The sequence below is a fragment of the Narcine bancroftii genome, chromosome 1 (genome assembly GCF_036971445.1).
Source record: "Narcine bancroftii isolate sNarBan1 chromosome 1, sNarBan1.hap1, whole genome shotgun sequence".
In the NCBI taxonomy this organism is placed as follows: domain Eukaryota; kingdom Metazoa; phylum Chordata; class Chondrichthyes; order Torpediniformes; family Narcinidae; genus Narcine; species Narcine bancroftii.
This window is the reverse complement of record NC_091469.1, coordinates 208,383,641-208,403,152: the sequence shown is the minus strand read 5'-3', so window position 1 is coordinate 208,403,152 and position 19,512 is coordinate 208,383,641. Positions and strand designations below refer to the sequence as shown.

Genomic DNA, 19,512 nt, shown 5'->3' with positions numbered 1-19,512 from the left:
GTAATGAATAGGGTTTGATGTTTGCTTGTGATCAGGACCTGGTAGAAATAAATAGTCTTGCTGGGAGATTAACTATAAATCTCCAATCAGAAACCAGCAGAATACTTCTTCAGCAACTCTTCTTTTAAATTTTATTTTTAAATTTAAACATACAGCATGGTAACAGGCCATTTCAGCCCACGAGTCCATGCTGCCAAGTTTACACCCCATTAACTTACACCCCCCTGTTATGTTTTTGAACGGTGGGAGGAAACCAGAGACCTGAGGAAAACCCATGAGGACATGGGGAGAACGTACAAACTGATGTGCCAGATAATGAAGAGATCAAAGGCAGTAAGGTTAAACACATATCAGGGCTGTTCAAACGTTGTCTGGTCTCAGTTTGCACATTCCAAACTCAGCTGAATAGCCTGTAAATTTGTTAGTAACAAAGGTTGTCCCCGGTGTTCGGCAAAGTTTACCTTGGTGGCTTTTAAAGTATGAATTTGCTCTTCTAGGCTGCAAACCTCATCGTTTTTGTTCTCCAAATTGCAGCTTAGTTCAAGAATTTCATTGCTTTTTTCTCGACAATGTCCAAGAAGCTCGTCGGTCTTTGTTTTTAATTCTATGTTCAACCAACTAATAATTCTTGAACTAAGATGCAATTTGGAGAACAAAAAAGATGAGGTTTGCAGCCTAGAAGAGCAAATTCATATTTTAAAAGCCGCCAAGGAAAAACTTTGAGGAACCAGTTGAAGATTTAATGAGTAAATTGAAGGAGTCCAAGGAAGAGTCGGCAACCATGGAAGAGAGGTTTTGAAATGAATTAATGAAGAAGACTGAGACAATGAATGTTCAAATTGAGACCAATAAGATGCTGAGAGGTGAGAAAGAAAGGTTGGAACAAGAACTCCAACAATCGTGGGTGACATTGCTGCCAGGTTCCTCTTCTGATACAAACTCCTTACAGACAGCGTGGGATTTGAACCCCAGTCCCAATTGATGGCGTTGTAAAAACGATGCACTAAATGTTGTGCCAACCATGCCACCCTCTTAGAAAGCCATTAAAAGGATGGCATCTGAAGATCCATCTTGCTCATTAAAGGGAAATTCCAGCTGCTTCACATCTTGCTCAGACATGCAGGATTTCAATAACTTGCTTCTTGTGGCATCCACTGGACTTTGAATAAGTTAACAAGGCTTTGTATTTTGGATTTCACGTACAACCCTGAGATGCCTTTTTCCTGCGGACATAGCAGAATTACCACTAATTGGAAGTACAAAAAGTAATCTGTACACAGTGTAAACATGTAAACAATCGAAAAAACTGTAAACAGGTACAAATGTAAACAACTGACTGTACAATACAGAGAGAACAAAGAAAAATTAATAAAGTGGACAAGTAAGATTCCTTAAATGAGTCCCTGATTGAGTTTGTGGTTGAGGAGTCTGATGCTGAGGGGTAAAGCTGTACTCAGGAAAAGATATGTATACAAAATGGAAATGGAAATATACTAACTGCAAATAAATATTGAGCAATAAATAATGAACAAGTAGGAGCCCTTAAATGAGTGCCTGATTGAGGAGTCTGACGGTGGAGGGGTGGAAGCTGTTCCTGAACCAGGAGGTGTGAGTCTTGTAGCACCGATACCTCTTTCCCGATGCCAGCAGCAAGAACCAAGCATGTACTGGGGGAGGGGGGTGTGAGTCTTTGATGAATGTTGCTGCTCTCCGATGGCAGTGTCCCTGTAGATGTACTCATGTGGGGAGTGTTTTGCCAAGGATGTCCTGGGCTGTGTCCACTACCTTTTAGCAGGCTCATGGGTATTGGTGTTCCCATACCAGATCATGATACAGCCAGTCAGCACACTTTCCACCACACACGTGTAGAAATTTTCCTGAGTTTCTGGTGTCATACCAAACCTCAGCAAACTCGTGAGGACGTAGAGGTGCTGATGTGCTTTCTTCACAATGACATTGGTGTATTCCAGGAAAAATCCTCTGAGATAGTGACTTCCAAGAATCTAAATGTGTTCACACTCTCCACCACTGATTCTACCCCCCCCCCCCCCCCCCCACAATGATCACTGGATTGTACACCTCTGGCTTTCCTTTCCTGAAGTCATCCATCAGCTCCTTAGTTTTGGTGACATTGAGTGCAAGGTTGTTGTTGGTCCACCATTCAGCCAAATTTTCAATCTCCCTCTTGTACGCTGACCCATCCCCTTCCTTTATACAACCCACTACCATGCTATCGTCAACAAATTTGTAGATGGTGTTATTGTCGCATTGAGCCACACAGTCGTAGGTATAAAGTGAGTAGAACAGGGGGCTAAGAACGCAGCCCTGTGGTGCTTCAGTACTAATGGGAGATTGTGGAGGAGAAGTTGTTACCAATACTCACTGATTGTGGTCAGAAGGTGAGGAAATCGTGAAGATGGGTTTTCTATAGAGTTTTATAAAGTTTTTTATGCTGATGTATCTTCTATTTATAAGGATGTATTACAACAAACTTATAATACTTTTCAATTACCTGAGTCTTGTTCTAATGCAATAATTACGGTTATACCAAAAAAAGATAAAGACCCTTTACAGGCTTCTTCTTATAGACCAATATTGTTGTTAAATGTAGATTATAAAATTGTAGCTAAAATTATGGCTAATAGATTAGCTCAATATCTGCCTAAAATTATACATGGTGATCAAACGGGATTTATAAAAAATAGGTATGCGTCAGATAATATTTTACGGTTAATAACCTTGATAAATCTAAATTTCATTTGAATTATCCAATAGTGGTTTCATTGAATGCAGAAAAGGCTTTTGATAGAGTGGAATGGAAGTTTCTGTTCAAAGTACTTGAGAAATTTAGTTTTGGTTCTTCATTTATTGGATTGATAAAGGCTTTATATAATAGCCCAAAGGCTAGAATTGCTGTTAATGGCCAAATTTCAGAATCTTTTAGTTTGACAAGATATACTAGACAAGGATGTCCGTTGTCACCTGCTTTATTTGCTATAGTTATTGAACCTTCAGCACAATTAATATGTCAAAATGAAAATGTTAAAGGCTTGAGAGTTCTGAATGAGGAATACAAGATTAATTTATTTGCTGATGATGTTTTATTATATTTGGTGGATCCGGATACTTCTTTACCTGCAATTCAAGAATGTTTAGAAATTTATGGCCAATTATCTGGTTATAAACTAAATTGGGCTAAAAGTGAAATTTTGCCAATTTTTAAAGATGATTATTCAGTGTATAAAAATATTACAAATTTGAAGTGGACTACACAAATTAAATATTTAGGAATTAATGTTAATACAAAATTTCAAGAATTATACTCAATTAATTATCTTCCTTTAATAAAAAGGATTAAATTAGATTTGATTAGGTGGAGGGATCTACCTTTGGGTTTACTAGGGAGGATTAATACCATAAAAATGAATATTTTTCCTAGAATACAATATCTGTTTCAATCAATTCCTTATTTTTAAAAAAAAAGTTTTTTTAAGGACTTATATAAAGCGATTAGAGAATTCTTATGGAAGGGAAAATTTCCGAGAGTAGCAATGAGAAAATTGATGTGGGATTTTCAGTTTGGAGGTTTAAGATTACCGAATTTTCAGCATTATTACGAAGCAGCTCAATTTAAATTTCTTAGTGCATTAATGAATATGGACGACCCACCTAGTTGGGTAAAGATAGAAATGGCGGTTATTTTAGAAAAATTTCCTCATGAGTTTTTGTTTCGATGGAATAAAAGTTTACTACGAACTTACGATGTGCCAATATTGAAACATTTATTGAATTTATGGACAAGTAAACTTAAAAAATTGGGACTTAAAAATATATATTCTGGAAGATTGCCATTATATAATAATCAACTTGTTCCTTTTACGGTCTCCAATGCCACTTTGAAACAATGGGAAAAGAAGGGAATAAAAAATGTATCTGATTGTTTTTCTGAGGGTTGTTTTTGTTCCTTTGACGAATTACAAAGGAAATATGGTATTAGTGGAAATTCTATATTTGTATATTATCAATTAAGATCTTTTGTAAAACAGTTATGTGGTCGACATATGATTTTATTACCTGAATCTAGTTTTGAACAATATGTACTTTCAATACCAAAAAAGGGATATATATCTGATTTGTATTGTATTTTACAAGAAATTGATAATAAAAAAAGACTGGGATAAAGATAAGTTGAAATGGGAAAAAGATTTAAGACATAAAATAGCTGAAGAAGCTTGGATGGAAATTTGTCAGAATAGTATTCGGAAATTAATTAACGCTAGACTAGCGATGATTAATTATAATTTTATTCATCAGCTATATTTAACGCCGGAGAAATTTTAAAAATTTGGTCTTAGTAAGTTGGATTCTTGTTTTCGACGTGATCAGACGGCCAATACTTTTTTGCATACTGTTTGGCTTTGTGATCGATTGCAACAGTTTTGGAAAGGTATTCAATCTATTTTTAACAGTTTATATAATATCCATCTTGTATTAGATCCCGATTATATTTTTATTAGGGAACATGCAATCATTAATTGATTTAGGTTTAGAGGATTATCAGATTTCCTTTATCTATTTAGCTTTAGTCATGGCTAAGAAATGTATAGCATTTACTTGGAAAGATAAAAATATATTAACTTTAGATAAGTGGTATTTGGAAATGAAATTTTGTTTGACTATGGAAAGGATATCTTTTTCAATTCAGGATAAGATGTCTTTTTATAAGTTAAAGTGGACTCCGTTTGCTAATTATATGCATTTAAGTTTGATTTAAATATATGTTTAAGTGTGATATTTTAGTATTATTTTTTATTTTTTATTTTTCACACCATAAATCACAATAGCCATGATATACACTTTTTCTTTTCCACACATTTACAGTGACTTTTTCTCCCCCCCCCTCCCTCCTCCCAAGCCACCCCCCCACCACCCCCCCCTCTCATCCATTTTAGGTATACAATCTAGGTTGCATTAATTCAGTAAGACAATGTTGTCATTCAACAAAAGTACACCAGAAATTCTACTGAGTCCATTCTTTTCTTTTCTTCTCCTTCCATCAACTTAGGTAATGTTTGTTCCCGGTAGGTTTTCGCTATTGTATTTAATGTAAGGCTCCCATACTTGTTCGAATATTTCAATATTATTTCTTAAACTATATGTTATTTTTTCTAATGGAATACATTTATTCATTTCTATATACCATTGTTGTATTTTCAAATTATCTTCCAATTTCCAGGTTGACATAATACATTTTTTTGCTACGGCTAGGGCTATCTTGACAAATCTTTTTTGTGCATCTTCCAAGTCAATTCCAAATTCTTTATTTTTTATGTTACTTGGGAGAAAGATCTCTGGATTCTTTGGTATATTGTTTTCTGTTATTTTATTTAATATCTGATTGAGATCATCCCAAAATTTTTCTACTCTCTCACATGTCCAGATTGCATGAATTGTTGTTCCCCTTTCTTTTTTACATCGAAAACATCTATCAGATACTGTTGGGTCCCATTTATTTAACTTTTGCGGTGTAATGTATAGTCTGTGTTAACCAATTATATTGTATCATACGCAGCCTCGTATTTATTGTATTTCTCATCGTTCCAGAACATAATTTCTCCCATGTTTCCTTTTTTATCTTTATATTTAAATCTTGTTCCCATTTTTGTTTAGTTTTACCATTTGTTTCCTCATTCTCCTTTTCTTGCAGTTTGATATACATATTTGTTATAAATCTTTTGATTAACATTGTATCTGTAATCACATATTCAAGGTTACTTCCCTCTGGTAAACTCAAATTGCTTCCTAATTTATCTTTCAAGTAGGATCTCAGTTGGTAATATGCCAGTGCTGTATCTCCAGTTATATTGTACTTATCTCTCATTTGTTCAAAGGATAAGAATCTACTTCCTGAAAAACAATTTTCTATTCTTTTAATCCCTTTTTTTTTCCCATTTTCTAAAGGAAAGGTTGTCTATTGTAAAAGGGAGTAGCTTATTTTGCGTCAATATTAGTTTTGGTATTTGATAATTTATTTTATTTCTTTCTACATGAATCTTCTTCCATATATTGAGGAGATGGTGTAATACTGGAGAAGTTCTATGTTGTACCAATTTTTCGTCCCATTTATATAATATGTGTTCAGGTATCTTTTCCCCTATTTTATCTAATTCTAGTCTCGTCCAGTCTGGTTTTTTCCTTGTTTGATAAAAATCTGATAGGTACCTTAATTGTGCGGCTCTATAATAATTTTTGAAGTTTGGCAATTGTAAGCCTCCTTGTTTATACCATTCTGTTAATTTATCTAGTGCTATCCTCGGTTTCCCCACTCTCCATAAAAATCTCCTTATTATTTTCTTTAACTCTTTGAAGAATTTTTCTGTCAGTTGTATATTGGCAATGCCTGAAATAAGTATAGTATCGTTGGAAAAATGTTCATTTTAATACAGTTTAGAGGTCGACAGCATCGAGTCCACGCTGCTGAAGATCCAGCTGCGCTGGATGGGTCACGTCTCCAGAATGGAGGACCATCGCCTTCCCAAGATCGTATTATATGGCGAGCTCTCCACTGGCCACCGTGACAGAGGTGCACCAAAGAAAAGGTACAAGGACTGCCTAAAGAAATCTCTTGGTGCCTGCCAGATTGACCACCGCCAGTGGGCTGAAAACGCCTCAAACCGTGCATCTTGGCGCCTCACAGTTTGGCGGGCAGCAGCCTCCTTTGAAGAAGACCGCAGAGCCCACCTCACTGACAAAAGGCAAAGGAGGAAAAACCCAACACCCAACCCCAACCAACCAATTTTCCATTGCAACCGCTGCAATCGTGTCTACCTGTCCCGCATCGGACTGGTCAGCCACAAACGAGCCTGCAGCTGACGTGGACTTTTTACCCCCTCCATAAATCTTCGTCCGCGAAGCCAAGCCAAAGAAAATCCTTCCTATCAGTGTTAGTGGTAGCTCTTTCCAATGCTCTAAATCGTCCTGTAATTTTTTCATTAGTGGATTGTAATTGAGTTTATATAATTGGCCTAGATTTTTGTTTATTTGCACACCTAGGTACCTTATTGCCTGCATTTGCCACCTGAATGGGGATTCCTCCTTAAATTTTGAGAAATCCGCGTTATTCATAGGCATTGCTTCACTTTTATTTACGTTTATCTTGTATCCCGACACTTCTCCATATTCCTTCAATTTCTTATATAGTTCTTTTATTGATAGTTCTGGTTCTGTTAAGTACACTATCACATCATCCGCAAATAGACTGATTTTATATTCCCTGTCTTTTATTTTTATTCCTTTTATATTATTATCTATTCTTATCGATTCTGCTAGTGGTTCTATAGCTAGCGCAAACAATAATGGTGATAGTGGGCATCCCTGCCGCGTTGACCTGCTTAAGTTAAATTGCTTTGATACATGTCCATTTACTGTCACTTTCGCTAACGGTCCCTCATATAATGCTTTAATCCAATTAATATACTTCTCCGGTAAACTGAATTTTTGCAATACTTTGAACAAGTAATTCCATTCTACTCTGTCGAAGGCCTTCTCTGCGTCTAAAGCAACTGCTACTGCCGGTGCTTTATTTCCTTCTACTGCATGAATTAAGTTAATAAATTTACAAATATTGTCTGTTGTGCGTCTTTTTTTGATAAATCCAGTTTGGTCTAAATTTACCATTTTCGGTACCTGTTCTGCTAATCTGTTTGCTAATAGTTTAGCTATTATCTTATCATCTGTGTTTAGCAGCGATATTGGTCTATATGACGCTGGTGAGAGTGGATCTTTCCCTTGTTTTAGTATCACTGTAATTATTGCTGTTTTACATGAATCTGGTAAGTTTTGTGTCTCATCAATCTGGTTGATTACATCCAGGAGGGGCGGTATTATTAGATCTTTAAATGTTTTGTAGAATTCTATTGGGAGTCCATCCTCTCCTGGTGTCTTATTATTTGGTAATTTTTTTATTATCTCTTGTATTTTTACTGTTCCAAATGGTTCTGTTAATTTATTTTGTTCCTCTATTTGTAGTTTTGGTAGTTCAATTTTAGTCAAAAATTCATCTATTTTCCCTTCTTTCCCTTCGTTTTCAGTTCGGTATAATTGTTCATAGAATTCTCTGAAGTTTTCCTTAATTTCTTTTGGATTATATGTAATTTGTTTGTCTTTTTTCCTTGATGCCAATACCATTTTCTTAGTTTGCTCTGTCTTAAGCTGCCATGCTAAGATTTTGTGTGTTTTTTCACCTAGTTCATAATATTTCTGTTTTGTCTTCATTATATTCTTCTCCACCTTATATGTTTGTAATGTTTCATATTTTATTTTTTTATCCGCCAATTCTCTTCTTTTGGTTGTATCTTCCTTTATTGCTAATTTTTTTTCTATGTTTATTATTTCCCTTTCCAACTGCTCTGTTTCCTGATTATAGTCCTTCTTCATCTTGGTTGCATAACTTATTATTTGTCCTCTAATGAATGCTTTCATTGCGTCCCATAGTATAAACTTATCTTCCACTGATTCCGTATTTACTTCAAAGTACATTTTTAATTGTTTTTCAATAAATTCTCTAAAATCCTGTCTTTTAAGTAGCATGGGGTTTAATCTCCATCTATACATTCTTGGAGGGATGTCCTCTAGCTCTATTGCCAATAACAGGGGTGAGTGGTCCGATAATAGTCTAGCTTTATATTCCGTTTTCCTAACTCTCCCTTGAATGTGGGCTGATAACAGGAATAGGTCTATCCTTGAGTATGTTTTATGTCTAGTCGAGTAGTATGAGTATTCCTTTTCTTTTGGGTTTTGTTTCCTCCATATGTCCACAAGTTTCATTTCTTGCATTGATTTAATTATAAATTTGGTTACTTTGTTCTTCCTGTTAATTTTTTTCCCCGTTTTATCCATATTTGGATCCAAATTCAGATTGAAATCCCCTCCTATTAGTATGTTCCCTTGCGTATTAGCTACCTTCAAAAAGATATCTTGCATAAACTTTTGATCTTCTTCGTTAGGTGAATATATATTAAGTAGATTCCAAAGCTCCGAATATATCTGACATTTTATCATAGCATATCTCCCTGCTGGATCTATTATTTCCTCTTCTATTTTAAATGGCACATTTTTGCTAATTAATATAGCCACTCCTCTTGCTTTTGAATTATACGATGCTGCTGTTACATGTCCTACCCAATCTCTCTTTAATTTCTTGTGCTCCAATTCAGTTAAGTGTGTTTCTTGGACAAATGCTATATCTATTTTTTCCTTTTTCAGTAAATTTAGTAGTTTCTTCCTTTTAATTTGGTTATGTATTCCATTAATATTTAGAGTCATATAGTTCAGCGTAGCCATTTTATATTTTGTTTATCTTCTCTTTCCGTTTTTCCATCATTACCTTTCCTCCTTTTCCATTTCTGTTTTCTTATTTTCAACTCTTTACCAGACAACATTCCTACAACATCCAACATTTTCCTTATTCTCCTATTTCTATCTTCTTTATCCCCAATCTCCCCTTCCCTTCCTGAGTTGTCCTTTATCCCTTGTCGGACAACCACATCTCCCCTCTCCATTTGGGTTTGCGAATCCACTCGCAAGCGTCAACTGATTTTGCAGTGACCGCTCTTTTCCCCCACCCAGCCCCCCCCAGAAAAGATTTCACTTTTTATATGTCTCAAAGGTCACTCTTTTAATTCCCTCCTTATTCTCTCTATTCCATTACCTTCCCTTATTAATTCTTGTCTATACTATCTATGTTTTCCTCTAATTACAGATACTTTCACGTATGCCCATTGTCTCTATTCACTCTTATACCTCTTTACCCGCATACATATTAATCGTGGTCATTTTTACCCTCATTACCCGTCTTCATCCCTCAGTCTATTTTTGTCTTTACCCACATACATATCAATCGTGATAATTTTTGCTCTCATTACCCGTCTTCATCCCTCAGTCTATTTTTGTAATTGTTCTGCAAATTTTCGTGCTTCTTCTGGATCCGAGAACAGTCTGTTTTGTTGTCCTGGAATAAATATTTTCAATCCTGCAGGATGCTTCAGTGTAAATTTATATCCTTTCTTCCATAAAATCGCTTTTGCTGTATTGAACTCTTTTCTCATCTTTAGGAGTTCAAAGCTTATATCTGGATAAATGAAGATTTTTTGCCCTTTATACTCCAGTGGTTTGTTGCCCTCTCTTACTTTTTCCATTGTCTTCTCCAGTACCTTTTCTCTTGTAGTATATCTTAGGAATTTTACTACAATAGATCTTGGTTTTTGTTGTGGTTGTGGTTTAGGGGCCAATGCTCTATGTGCCCTTTCTATTTCCATTTCTTGCTGTAGTTCTGGACATCCTAGGGCCTTAGGGATCCATTCTTTTATAAACTCCCTCATATTCTTGCCTTCTTCATCTTCCTTAAGGCCCACTATCTTTATGTTATTTCTTCTGTTATAATTTTCCATTGTATCTATTTTTTGGGCTAGTAATTCTTGTGTCTCTTTAGTTTTTTTATTAGATTCCTCCAATTTCTTTTTTAAGTCTTCTACCTCCATTTCTGCTGCTATTGCCCGTTCTTCCATCTTGTCCATTTTTTCCCCCATTTCTGTTAAGGTCATATCCATTTTATTTATTTTCTTTTCTGTGTTGTTTATTCTTCTTCTTAAATCATTGAATTCCTGTGTTTGCCATTCTTTAAATGACTCCATGCATCCTCTAACAAGAGCAAGTATATCCTTTACCTTGCCTTTCCCTTTATCTATTTCACTGTATTCTTCCTCTTCTTCTTCCTCTGGGTTGGCCATCTGTTGTTTCTTTGATGCCCTTTCCTCCTCTTCTTTCTTGTTTCCATTGTCTTCTGTGGTCTCTTCTTGCTGCAGGTGTTCTGCAGCTGTCGTTGCCGGCTGTGGAGATCGACTCCCCAGCTGGTCCCCCCTCCCGTCGGTGTGTTTTTTTTTATGCGCATCGCGCATGCACGAGGAGTCGAGCATGCGCGGTTGCGCACTTTTACTCGGCTCTGTGAGCCATTGTTGTAGTTCTTTTTCTACCGACCTGAGGTAGTGGGGTCCTCTCTCCACAGCGGGCCTCTTCGGACAGGTAAGGCCTTCACCTTTTTCCTCCGTTGTCTTCTCTTCCTCTCTTCTTTCCGTTGATTTTGATTTTTCTCCTTTTGTCTCCATCTTCTTTCCACCTTTATACTCACTTTTCTTTAACTTGTATTTCTGTGCCTTTGTATTTTCTCTTGTTTTTCCCGACTTTTCTGGAGAGGGCTGGAGTTCACCGTCCGGCCACTACTCCATCACGTGACTCCCTTCCAGTGTGATATTTTAGTATTGATAAAAAAAAATTTTTGTTGTTAGAATTTTTTTAGGTTAAGTTTTATCTCTTTTTTTTGTAAGTGGGTATTTTTTTTCCATATATAATTTTGTTAATTTTATAAACTCTTCACTCTTTATTTTTGGGGGGGGGGGAGGGCTGGACTAATTTTAAGTTAGATTACTAATATTGTGTTACAATTAATGGGGGGGTTATTTTGTGTAGTTTTCTGATGTAATATTGTAATCATACCATTTTAATTTTTTTTTCTTTAAATGTAATTCTCTATTGTATTCATGTTATAAAATTTTAAATAAAGTCTAAAAAAAAAGGTGAGGAAATCCATGATCCAATTACACAGTGTTTTGGGAATTACCTGTGGCTGTTGGTAATAGTAGATGGTCACTGATGTGGATTTTGGAATTCTGCAAATATGACATCAAGATGTATATTACATGTCGTTGAATGTTAGTTTTTGTGACTTAACAAGGAAGCAAAATCACAAACTTTAGTCTTGGATCACATTTAATGTTTGATCAATGAAAACCATTGGTCAATTGTACAAAGAAAAGTGAAGTGATGGAATTGTTCTGCCAGTTTCTTTTAGATACCATGATATTGTCACTCTAGATCCATAACTCATTACAACTTCATTCTTCGCTATTAAATTTTCAAACAATATTCTTGTACTGAAGTGTATTAAAATAGCCTGGGAATCAAAAAAATTTCATCTGAGGAAACAAATATCATATAAACCATAAAATATGATATGAGCAGAATGATCTGTAGTGACACAGGTATAAAATATAATTAGGTTTATGATTATGTTTTTAAACAAAGAATAACTGAATGGTTCAAAATATAATGCAAAATTGTCCATTTTTTAAAGGATTTTTGAGGACTTAAACTAATGTCCTTTGAAAATGATTAAAATGTCCAGTTTTACAAGCCTTATATTTGTTTATTTGTCACTTAACAGTTGTGTCAGGTCACTCATCTAAGTCCCACTGGTACCATGTAACCCACAACTACCTGTCACATGGTTGGGTGGTTGGAGACTAAACCAGCTCCCCTTCCCAGGCTTGTCTGGTGTGGAAGGTGGTTAGACATCCTGCAGGGTGAAAAACAAGACCTGTCAAAGGGCGGACAATCAAAGGGCGGACAATCCCTCTCGAAGGGTCACTGGCCATATAGCAAACAGGTGCCGTGAAGTGCAGGAAAGGCATCATCCCTTACATCAAAGCTTGGTCTGGCCATTCACTTGCAACAGAACTTCCCCCAGCCATCTTGGACCTCACCATGCCACTGGATCTAGGAGAGGATGTCGAGAGGGTGGATCTGGACCTGTGCAACCCTGACTCGCCCAAATCCATTCATGTACATGCTGTTCATTTCTGAGGAGTGGGGTATCCTTGTATAAAACCTCACAAACTGACTGAAAGGAACCATCATCATCCTGTGGGATGGATCGCCAGAAGAAGAAGATCACTTAGCAGTCATACAGCCATATAAAGAGTGCACAATTTGCATAGAATAAGATTGTAGTGAAAAGAAAAAGCAACAAGTACCAAGCAAGGAAAGCGTGATAGTATCGTTATGGGGTTCAATCGAGAAACTAATAACTGTGGAAAAAAATGAGGGTTTTTCGAGAAGGTTACCAAGAGGATAGATGAAGAAAAAGCTGCGGATGTTGTCTACATGGAAATTAGTAAGCGTTTGACAAGGTCCGACATGGGAGGTGTAAAGGTTAAAAACCTTGTGTTTTTAATTTTAGTAAGTTTTGTGCCTATCTCTTTAAGGAAAAATATTGTTTATAGTATTACCATAGTGACTATGATGTAATATGTTTTAATATCTGGGCAGACTAAGATGAACCATGACGGAGACATGAGCTCGAGATATTTTCATTGAATTTGTCTTATTTCATCTTATTTTAGTCTAATTTCATCTTATTTCTTCTTATCTATCTCTTTGAGGTTGAATATCGTTTTGTCTTTGAATGTAGCCGAATGCTTTGTTTATTCATTGTTATGAAAATCTTTATGCGAAGTTATGCAAAATGTTTATCTGTTTTATCAATGAATTAAAGTGACTTAAGTTACATCTACAAAGTTTGATTTATTGGATTAATAAGATAGTAATTCGGAATATTGTCCCCACATTTCCTTGAAGATGACACATTTTGAAATTAGGAATTAATAGAACATGAAAAGTGTCATCTAATGGAAGTTAGTTCAGAAGATTCAGACCCTAGGTATCCATGGAGAGGTTATAAAATTGGATTTGAAATTGATTGTGTGGGAGAAAACAGAGAGTGGTAGTGGATGATTGCTTCTCAGACTGGAGGCCTGTGACTAATGGTGTGCCTCAGTGATCGATGCTGGGATCATTGTTTTTTTTGTTGTCTATACAGTGATCTTGATGATAATGTGGGAAATTGGATCAGCAAGTTTGCTGATGACATTAAGATTGGAGGCGTTGTGGACAGCGAGGAAGGCTTTCAAAGGTTGCGGAGGGATCTGGACCAACTGTAAAAATGGGACAGAAAATGGCAGATGGAATTTAATGCAGACAAATGTGAGGTGTTGCATTTTGGAAGGACAAACCAAGGTAGGACATGCACAGTAAATGGTAGGGCACTAAGGTGTGCGGAGGAACAAAGGGATCTGGGAATATAGATACATAATTCCCTTAAGGTGGTGTCACAGGTAGACGGGGTTGTGAAGAAAGCTTTTGGCATCTCGGCCTTCGTAAATCATTGAGTACAGGAGTTGGGATGTAGGTGAGGTTGTATACGACATTGGTGAGGCCAAATTTGGAGTATTGTGTGCAGTTCTTGTTGCCAAACTACAGGAAGGATATCATTAAGATTGAAAGAGTACAGAGAAGATTTACTAGGATCTGGGTCTTCAGGAGTTGAGCTACAGGGAAAGATGAAACAGGTTAGAATTTTATTCCTTGGAGCGTGGAAGAACATAGGGAGATTTGATAGAGATTTACAAGATTATGAGGGGTATAGACAGTGAATGCAAGTAGGCTCTTTCCACTTAGATTTGGAGAAATAAGTACAAGAGGATATGGCTTTGGAGTGAAAGGGGAAAGGTTTAGGGGAAAGTTTTTCACTCAGAGAGTGGATCAAGCTGCCATCTGACGTAAATGCAGACTCACTCTTAAGTTTTAAGAATAAATTGGATTGATACATGGATGGGGGAGGGCTGGAGGTTTATGGAATGGGTGCAGGTCAGTGGAACTAGAGGAATGATGCTTCAGCAGATTAGGAGGTCCAAATGGCGTGTTTTCTGTGCTGTAGTTTTCTATGGTTCCATGCTTCTATTGCATATATAGCATAGTGATTAGCGCAACGCTGTAAGGAGTTTGTACATTCTCCCTGTGTCTGCGTGGGTTTCCTCCCACCCTTTAAAAACATACGAAGTTGTAGGTCAATTGGGTCCAATTGGCTTACCGGCCAAAACGGTCTGTACCCATCTTGTATGTCTATAAAAACCCCTGCTTTTCAGCCTTTTGGTGAGCAGTTTCACACTCCCTGATGGGGGGAGGAGGAAGGGGGAGGTGTGGTGTGATGGATCCTTCAGTGTGTTGGCTGCCTTTCCCGGCCATGGGAGATGTGGACAGAGTCCGTGAAGGGGAGGGAAGTTTTAACTGTGTTCACTACCTTTAGAGTGTGACATCCTGTCAAGTTTTGCTTGTGCTGTTAGAAAATACTCAACTGCTCAAAATAAGGGCATGAAGTGATGCAAACAATTTCAGATAATTAATTCAGATTATTATGCAATGATAAAGAATACAATGTTTTTTGTTAGCCTGATGACAATTAAAAAGCATAATGATATGATTTTGTCTTTTTTGTCTTATACATTTATATTTCATAAGATGAACTGAAATTTTTATCTGTGATTGGTAAAAGTAGAATACCTCTTCTTATCTCTGTTTATTAGTTGTTTGATGATTGCTGGAAATGGTGTTGTGCTATGTTCCATTATGGAACATCAAATCTAAGGATATAAACTCTCTTCTCCAGTATGATACAGTGAAATGCTTGCACTTGACTACATGTTATCACGTTCCCAAAATGTGATTGAGCAGAAAATCCCATTGCCTGGAAATTCAGTTGTTTAATGTTCCCTTTTTACATATTATTTCAAGATTCAATTGAAATTTTGGTTTTGTTTTTCACCAGGGTAAAACATGATTACATTAATTTCAGGTCATTTTATGTCACTCTGGACATATGCCTGGGAATTCCCTGAGAGAACCTTCCTTGCATTCCTGATAGCAAGTCCACGTCAGTGTCTCATGGTATACTGCCATTTTCCTTGATACACTCCTTTTGAAATATTACATGGGGAGTTACACCATACTGACCTGGGGACACGTTGTCAGTTGCTCTTGGGATAACAGGCCTTAAAATGCAGAGTGGTACCAGACGCCTGTCAGAAAAATAAATATTTGGCTTCATTCTTGGCACCCCTCCATCTACACTGAACTGGCTCCATTCCCATCCCTACACACTTGGGTCCCATTCTTCTGGCCCTTGCTCCCTTCCCACAAGAACCCAAATCTTGATTCTTTTCTCCTCATTCACTAGTCACATTATTGGACCTGATCCATGATTTTGTTCCTCTGATCCTTCCAACAATGTTGGCTGGTTCCATCACCTGGATTGATAGGACTTGTGATACTGACCATCCTCTCAACAGAGCTTGGCTGTGCAAAGCAGTACAAGAGTTGCATAAAAATCTGCAAAGCTTCTTCATTTGCACCTGAGCCTCTATAGACCAGTGGTTCTCAAACTTCATTTTTCCACTCGCATACCACTTTAAATATTTCCTATGCCATCGGTGCTCTGTGACTAGTAAGGGATTGCTTAAGGTGGTATGTGGGTGGAAAGAAAAAGTTTGAAAACCACTGTTTTAATTGTACCTCATTGACGCGTTATGTGCACGATTTCATAACTCCAAAGGAAATGGGTCAATGACAATTCTTCTCAAGCAAAATATTTCAATAACATTTGGCTCTAGAGCAATGATTCTCAACCTTCTCTTCTCATTCACATACCACCTTAAGCAATCCCTTACTAATCAGAGAGCATCAATGGCATAGGGATTACTTACAGTTGAGTGGAAAGTAAAAGGCTGAGAACCACTGTGAATTTCTGGGCAATTATCTTCATTGCATTTGTTAAAAAGGACACAATATATTTATATTTATTGTCGTAACACATCCCAGGCATTTCAGAGACACCAGACAAAAACTGATGGTGAGTTACATTAGGAGATTTTAAGCAGAAAATGCACAGTTTTAAGAATGTAGGATATGGCTGAGAACAAAATGAAGAGAATGCGAAGTTCAAACAGGTACAAGTCCAAGCAAGGATGCATTTGAGAATAGGAAGACTTGAATAAGAGGAATATTTCAGAGCAGGATTCACACCATGATGTGGTTAAGCAATGCTTATTTTTCCATTTACCTCAGACCTCTAAAAAGATTTTAGAAGTTTTAGAGATTTTCCTAAGATTGTTCGATGGATGTAAAGTTTGTTATGTTTTTTCTCTTTTCCCTCATGACAATTTGAAAAACACAAAATTGTAGTACATAACCTATAATCTTTGTGTTGAAATAGTTGATAGTTTTTTTTAAATTTAGATTTTTAATTTTAACGACACAGAATAGTAGAAGGTCCTTCTCGCCCATGAAACCCATGCCAACCAATTGTATCCATTTAGCCAACCAACCCCTTACTTTCTGAAGTACAATACATGACAGTAATCTATACGTACATAGTAAATTCAGATGTGTTTAAGTAAAGTATGGGTAGTAACAACATTTCACCTCAACAAATTCGATTGTTGGCGAAGGCTGGTGGCAATACGTTGTTATTACTTTCCTAACCATTTCTGCTATAATTCTCCTATTTAATTTATGTGTGTTGAAGCTTTTTTTAAAAAAATGTTCTTAATTTTAAAGATACAGCACAGTAACAAGTCCTTCACGCCCATGAGTCCATGCTGCCCAAATGAGCCAATTAACCTACAAACCCCATTGGTGTTTGGAGGGGGGGGGGGGTGGGGGGAAGCAAGCTGAAGTATCCAGAGGAAACTACACAGATTATGGGGAGAGTGCATCGAGAGCATTGGACTCTAACCCAGACTCTACGCTAATTATGCCGTATTTCAAAAATTGGTCACACAAAGGATATAATTGAATGCATCCATTTTTTATTTGCCTCAGTGCATATTCCTTTTTGACCTTCTGTGCAGGACCATCGTGGGAAGGCAAACACACACAAACATAGAGTCATTTTAAAGCAGAGAATGGATTTTCATGCCAGGATGTCTTGAATCTTGGATGAAGGTTTGGAAGCCAGAGCAGATTTGCATCAAAGAGCGGAGCTTGAGATGTGTCCATGCCCATCCTGGAGTCTCTGTATGGCCATAGACTTAATAAAGTCAAGGTCAGATTTGGCCAAGTGTGCAGATCATAATGCCCCTTTGTAATTCTAAACGTGTTGTTTAATGAATTCAGTAGGAAGACCTTGTTTACATTATTAACCAGTGGCTCCTCTGAACTGAAGTCTTGTGTAGATATCACTTGCAGCAAGTATCAGATCTGCTGTTCTTACAATAATTTTGGCAGTCCTGCTTTTAAATGATAGGTATTGAACTGCAAAGGCACATAGAGCTTTAAGGAAATCAAATTGCATTGACATTGAAGATCATTGCCTCATTAGCATCATTTTATTAGAGAAACATATAAAGGTTATAGGTTGCATTGGAGCAGAATTTCAACACTTTCTTGTGATTCTATTGTCACCCCAAGGCAAATTGGTAAGTTTATATGGAGACATCCTTCTGGATTGTACATGTTGCATTATTGCTCAAGATTATAAAATGTATTTTTTTCTTGTTAAACCTGTTGCTTCTGGCTGTCCGGAGAGGGAAGGGAAGAGAGACAGATGGATGGTAGTTGTTGATCAAGTGATAACTCCCTTTTTCTGAAGTATGGCCAAATATTAGGTCCACTAGAATGAACAGATGAAGTCTTGATTTACAATTTGAGAATTTGAGCATGTATAATTTTCACACTCTCCTTCCTCGTACATCTGTGTGAATTTTAGCAATGCAGGCTAAGGATAAATTCCCCATATTTAACTTTCTTTTTTAATCTCGGGCATGTTCACTCACTTTCTCTTTGCCTCTTATTCTGTGAAGCATGTTGACGTAAATCTGAATTGCAAAATCCTAGCCCATATTGTAAATTTTACAGCGATCTTAAAAATTAACACTGACACTGCATTTCCCCAATTTTCAGGCTTAAGTGAAAAGAAACAAAAAGAGAAGTCCAGCTGTGCTACTATGAAGTCTGAAGCCTTGCTGATATATCTTTCACTACTACATTTTGCGGGGGCTGGTTTCCCCGAAGATTCCGAGCCTATCAGTATTGCACATGGCAACTGTAAGTAGTCAAATAATTTTTCTCATTTGCTGGATTCATTTTTGAACTCGCAATAAAGGAGTTTAGAAAAATTGCCCTTTGGTTTGCAACTGGGTAAATGCCTCCACACAGGATAGTAAAAAAAAGTAATTTCCTCCCAAACTAGAATTTTTAGCTTGTGACAGAATTATCGTCCCTGCTGACTTGTAACAAGGATTACAGGAATGAGTGCTTGTGAAATTTACTGCGCTGTTGCTTCACAGCCTTAGGGTATAAAGACCAATGGGCAGAGTGTAACTCAGGCTGATTGCGTTAACGTGGTTACAATTTTTTGTTCTATCACAGATACAAAACAATATCCGGTATTTTTGGGCCACAAGCCAGGACGAAATAACACACAAAGGCATAAGTTGGATATTCAGTTGATTGTGAAAATGAATCGAACACTCTACATTGCTGCTAGGTCAGTATTATTTTGATTATTTCTCAACATCTACAGACAATTCTCTGAAGTCTCCCAATTCAAATAAAAGACTGTGGTTCTTTGAACCATATAAAGAACTGATGGTGTTGAGTTATGGGTATGTATCTACTCTTGCACTGCGGAAACAGGCTTGTAATACCTTAGAGGGTGAGACTGTTCTCAGTCCATGGAGTCTTCTATATATTTACATAAATCCCTCTCATCACCATGGCCATATTCCTTGTGCCTTGATCAGTTTCTGACAGTTGGAATACCACACCTAGACAGGTACTGTTGAA

At 36.9% G+C, this 19,512-nt stretch overlaps 1 protein-coding gene across 3 annotated transcripts in view; it reads left to right on the top strand.

The window, feature by feature from the left end:
* Positions 1–19,512, top strand: part of sema6a (sema domain, transmembrane domain (TM), and cytoplasmic domain, (semaphorin) 6A) — a 129,898-nt gene that overhangs the window by 34,780 nt on the left and 75,606 nt on the right. For all 3 annotated transcript variants that reach the window (XM_069889885.1, XM_069889874.1, XM_069889866.1), the window contains exons 2-3: positions 18,628–18,771; positions 19,096–19,213. In XM_069889885.1, the coding sequence (XP_069745986.1) occupies positions 18,672–18,771; positions 19,096–19,213 (218 nt within the window). In that variant the 5' untranslated portion in view covers positions 18,628–18,671. The remainder of the gene's footprint in view (positions 1–18,627; positions 18,772–19,095; positions 19,214–19,512) is intronic.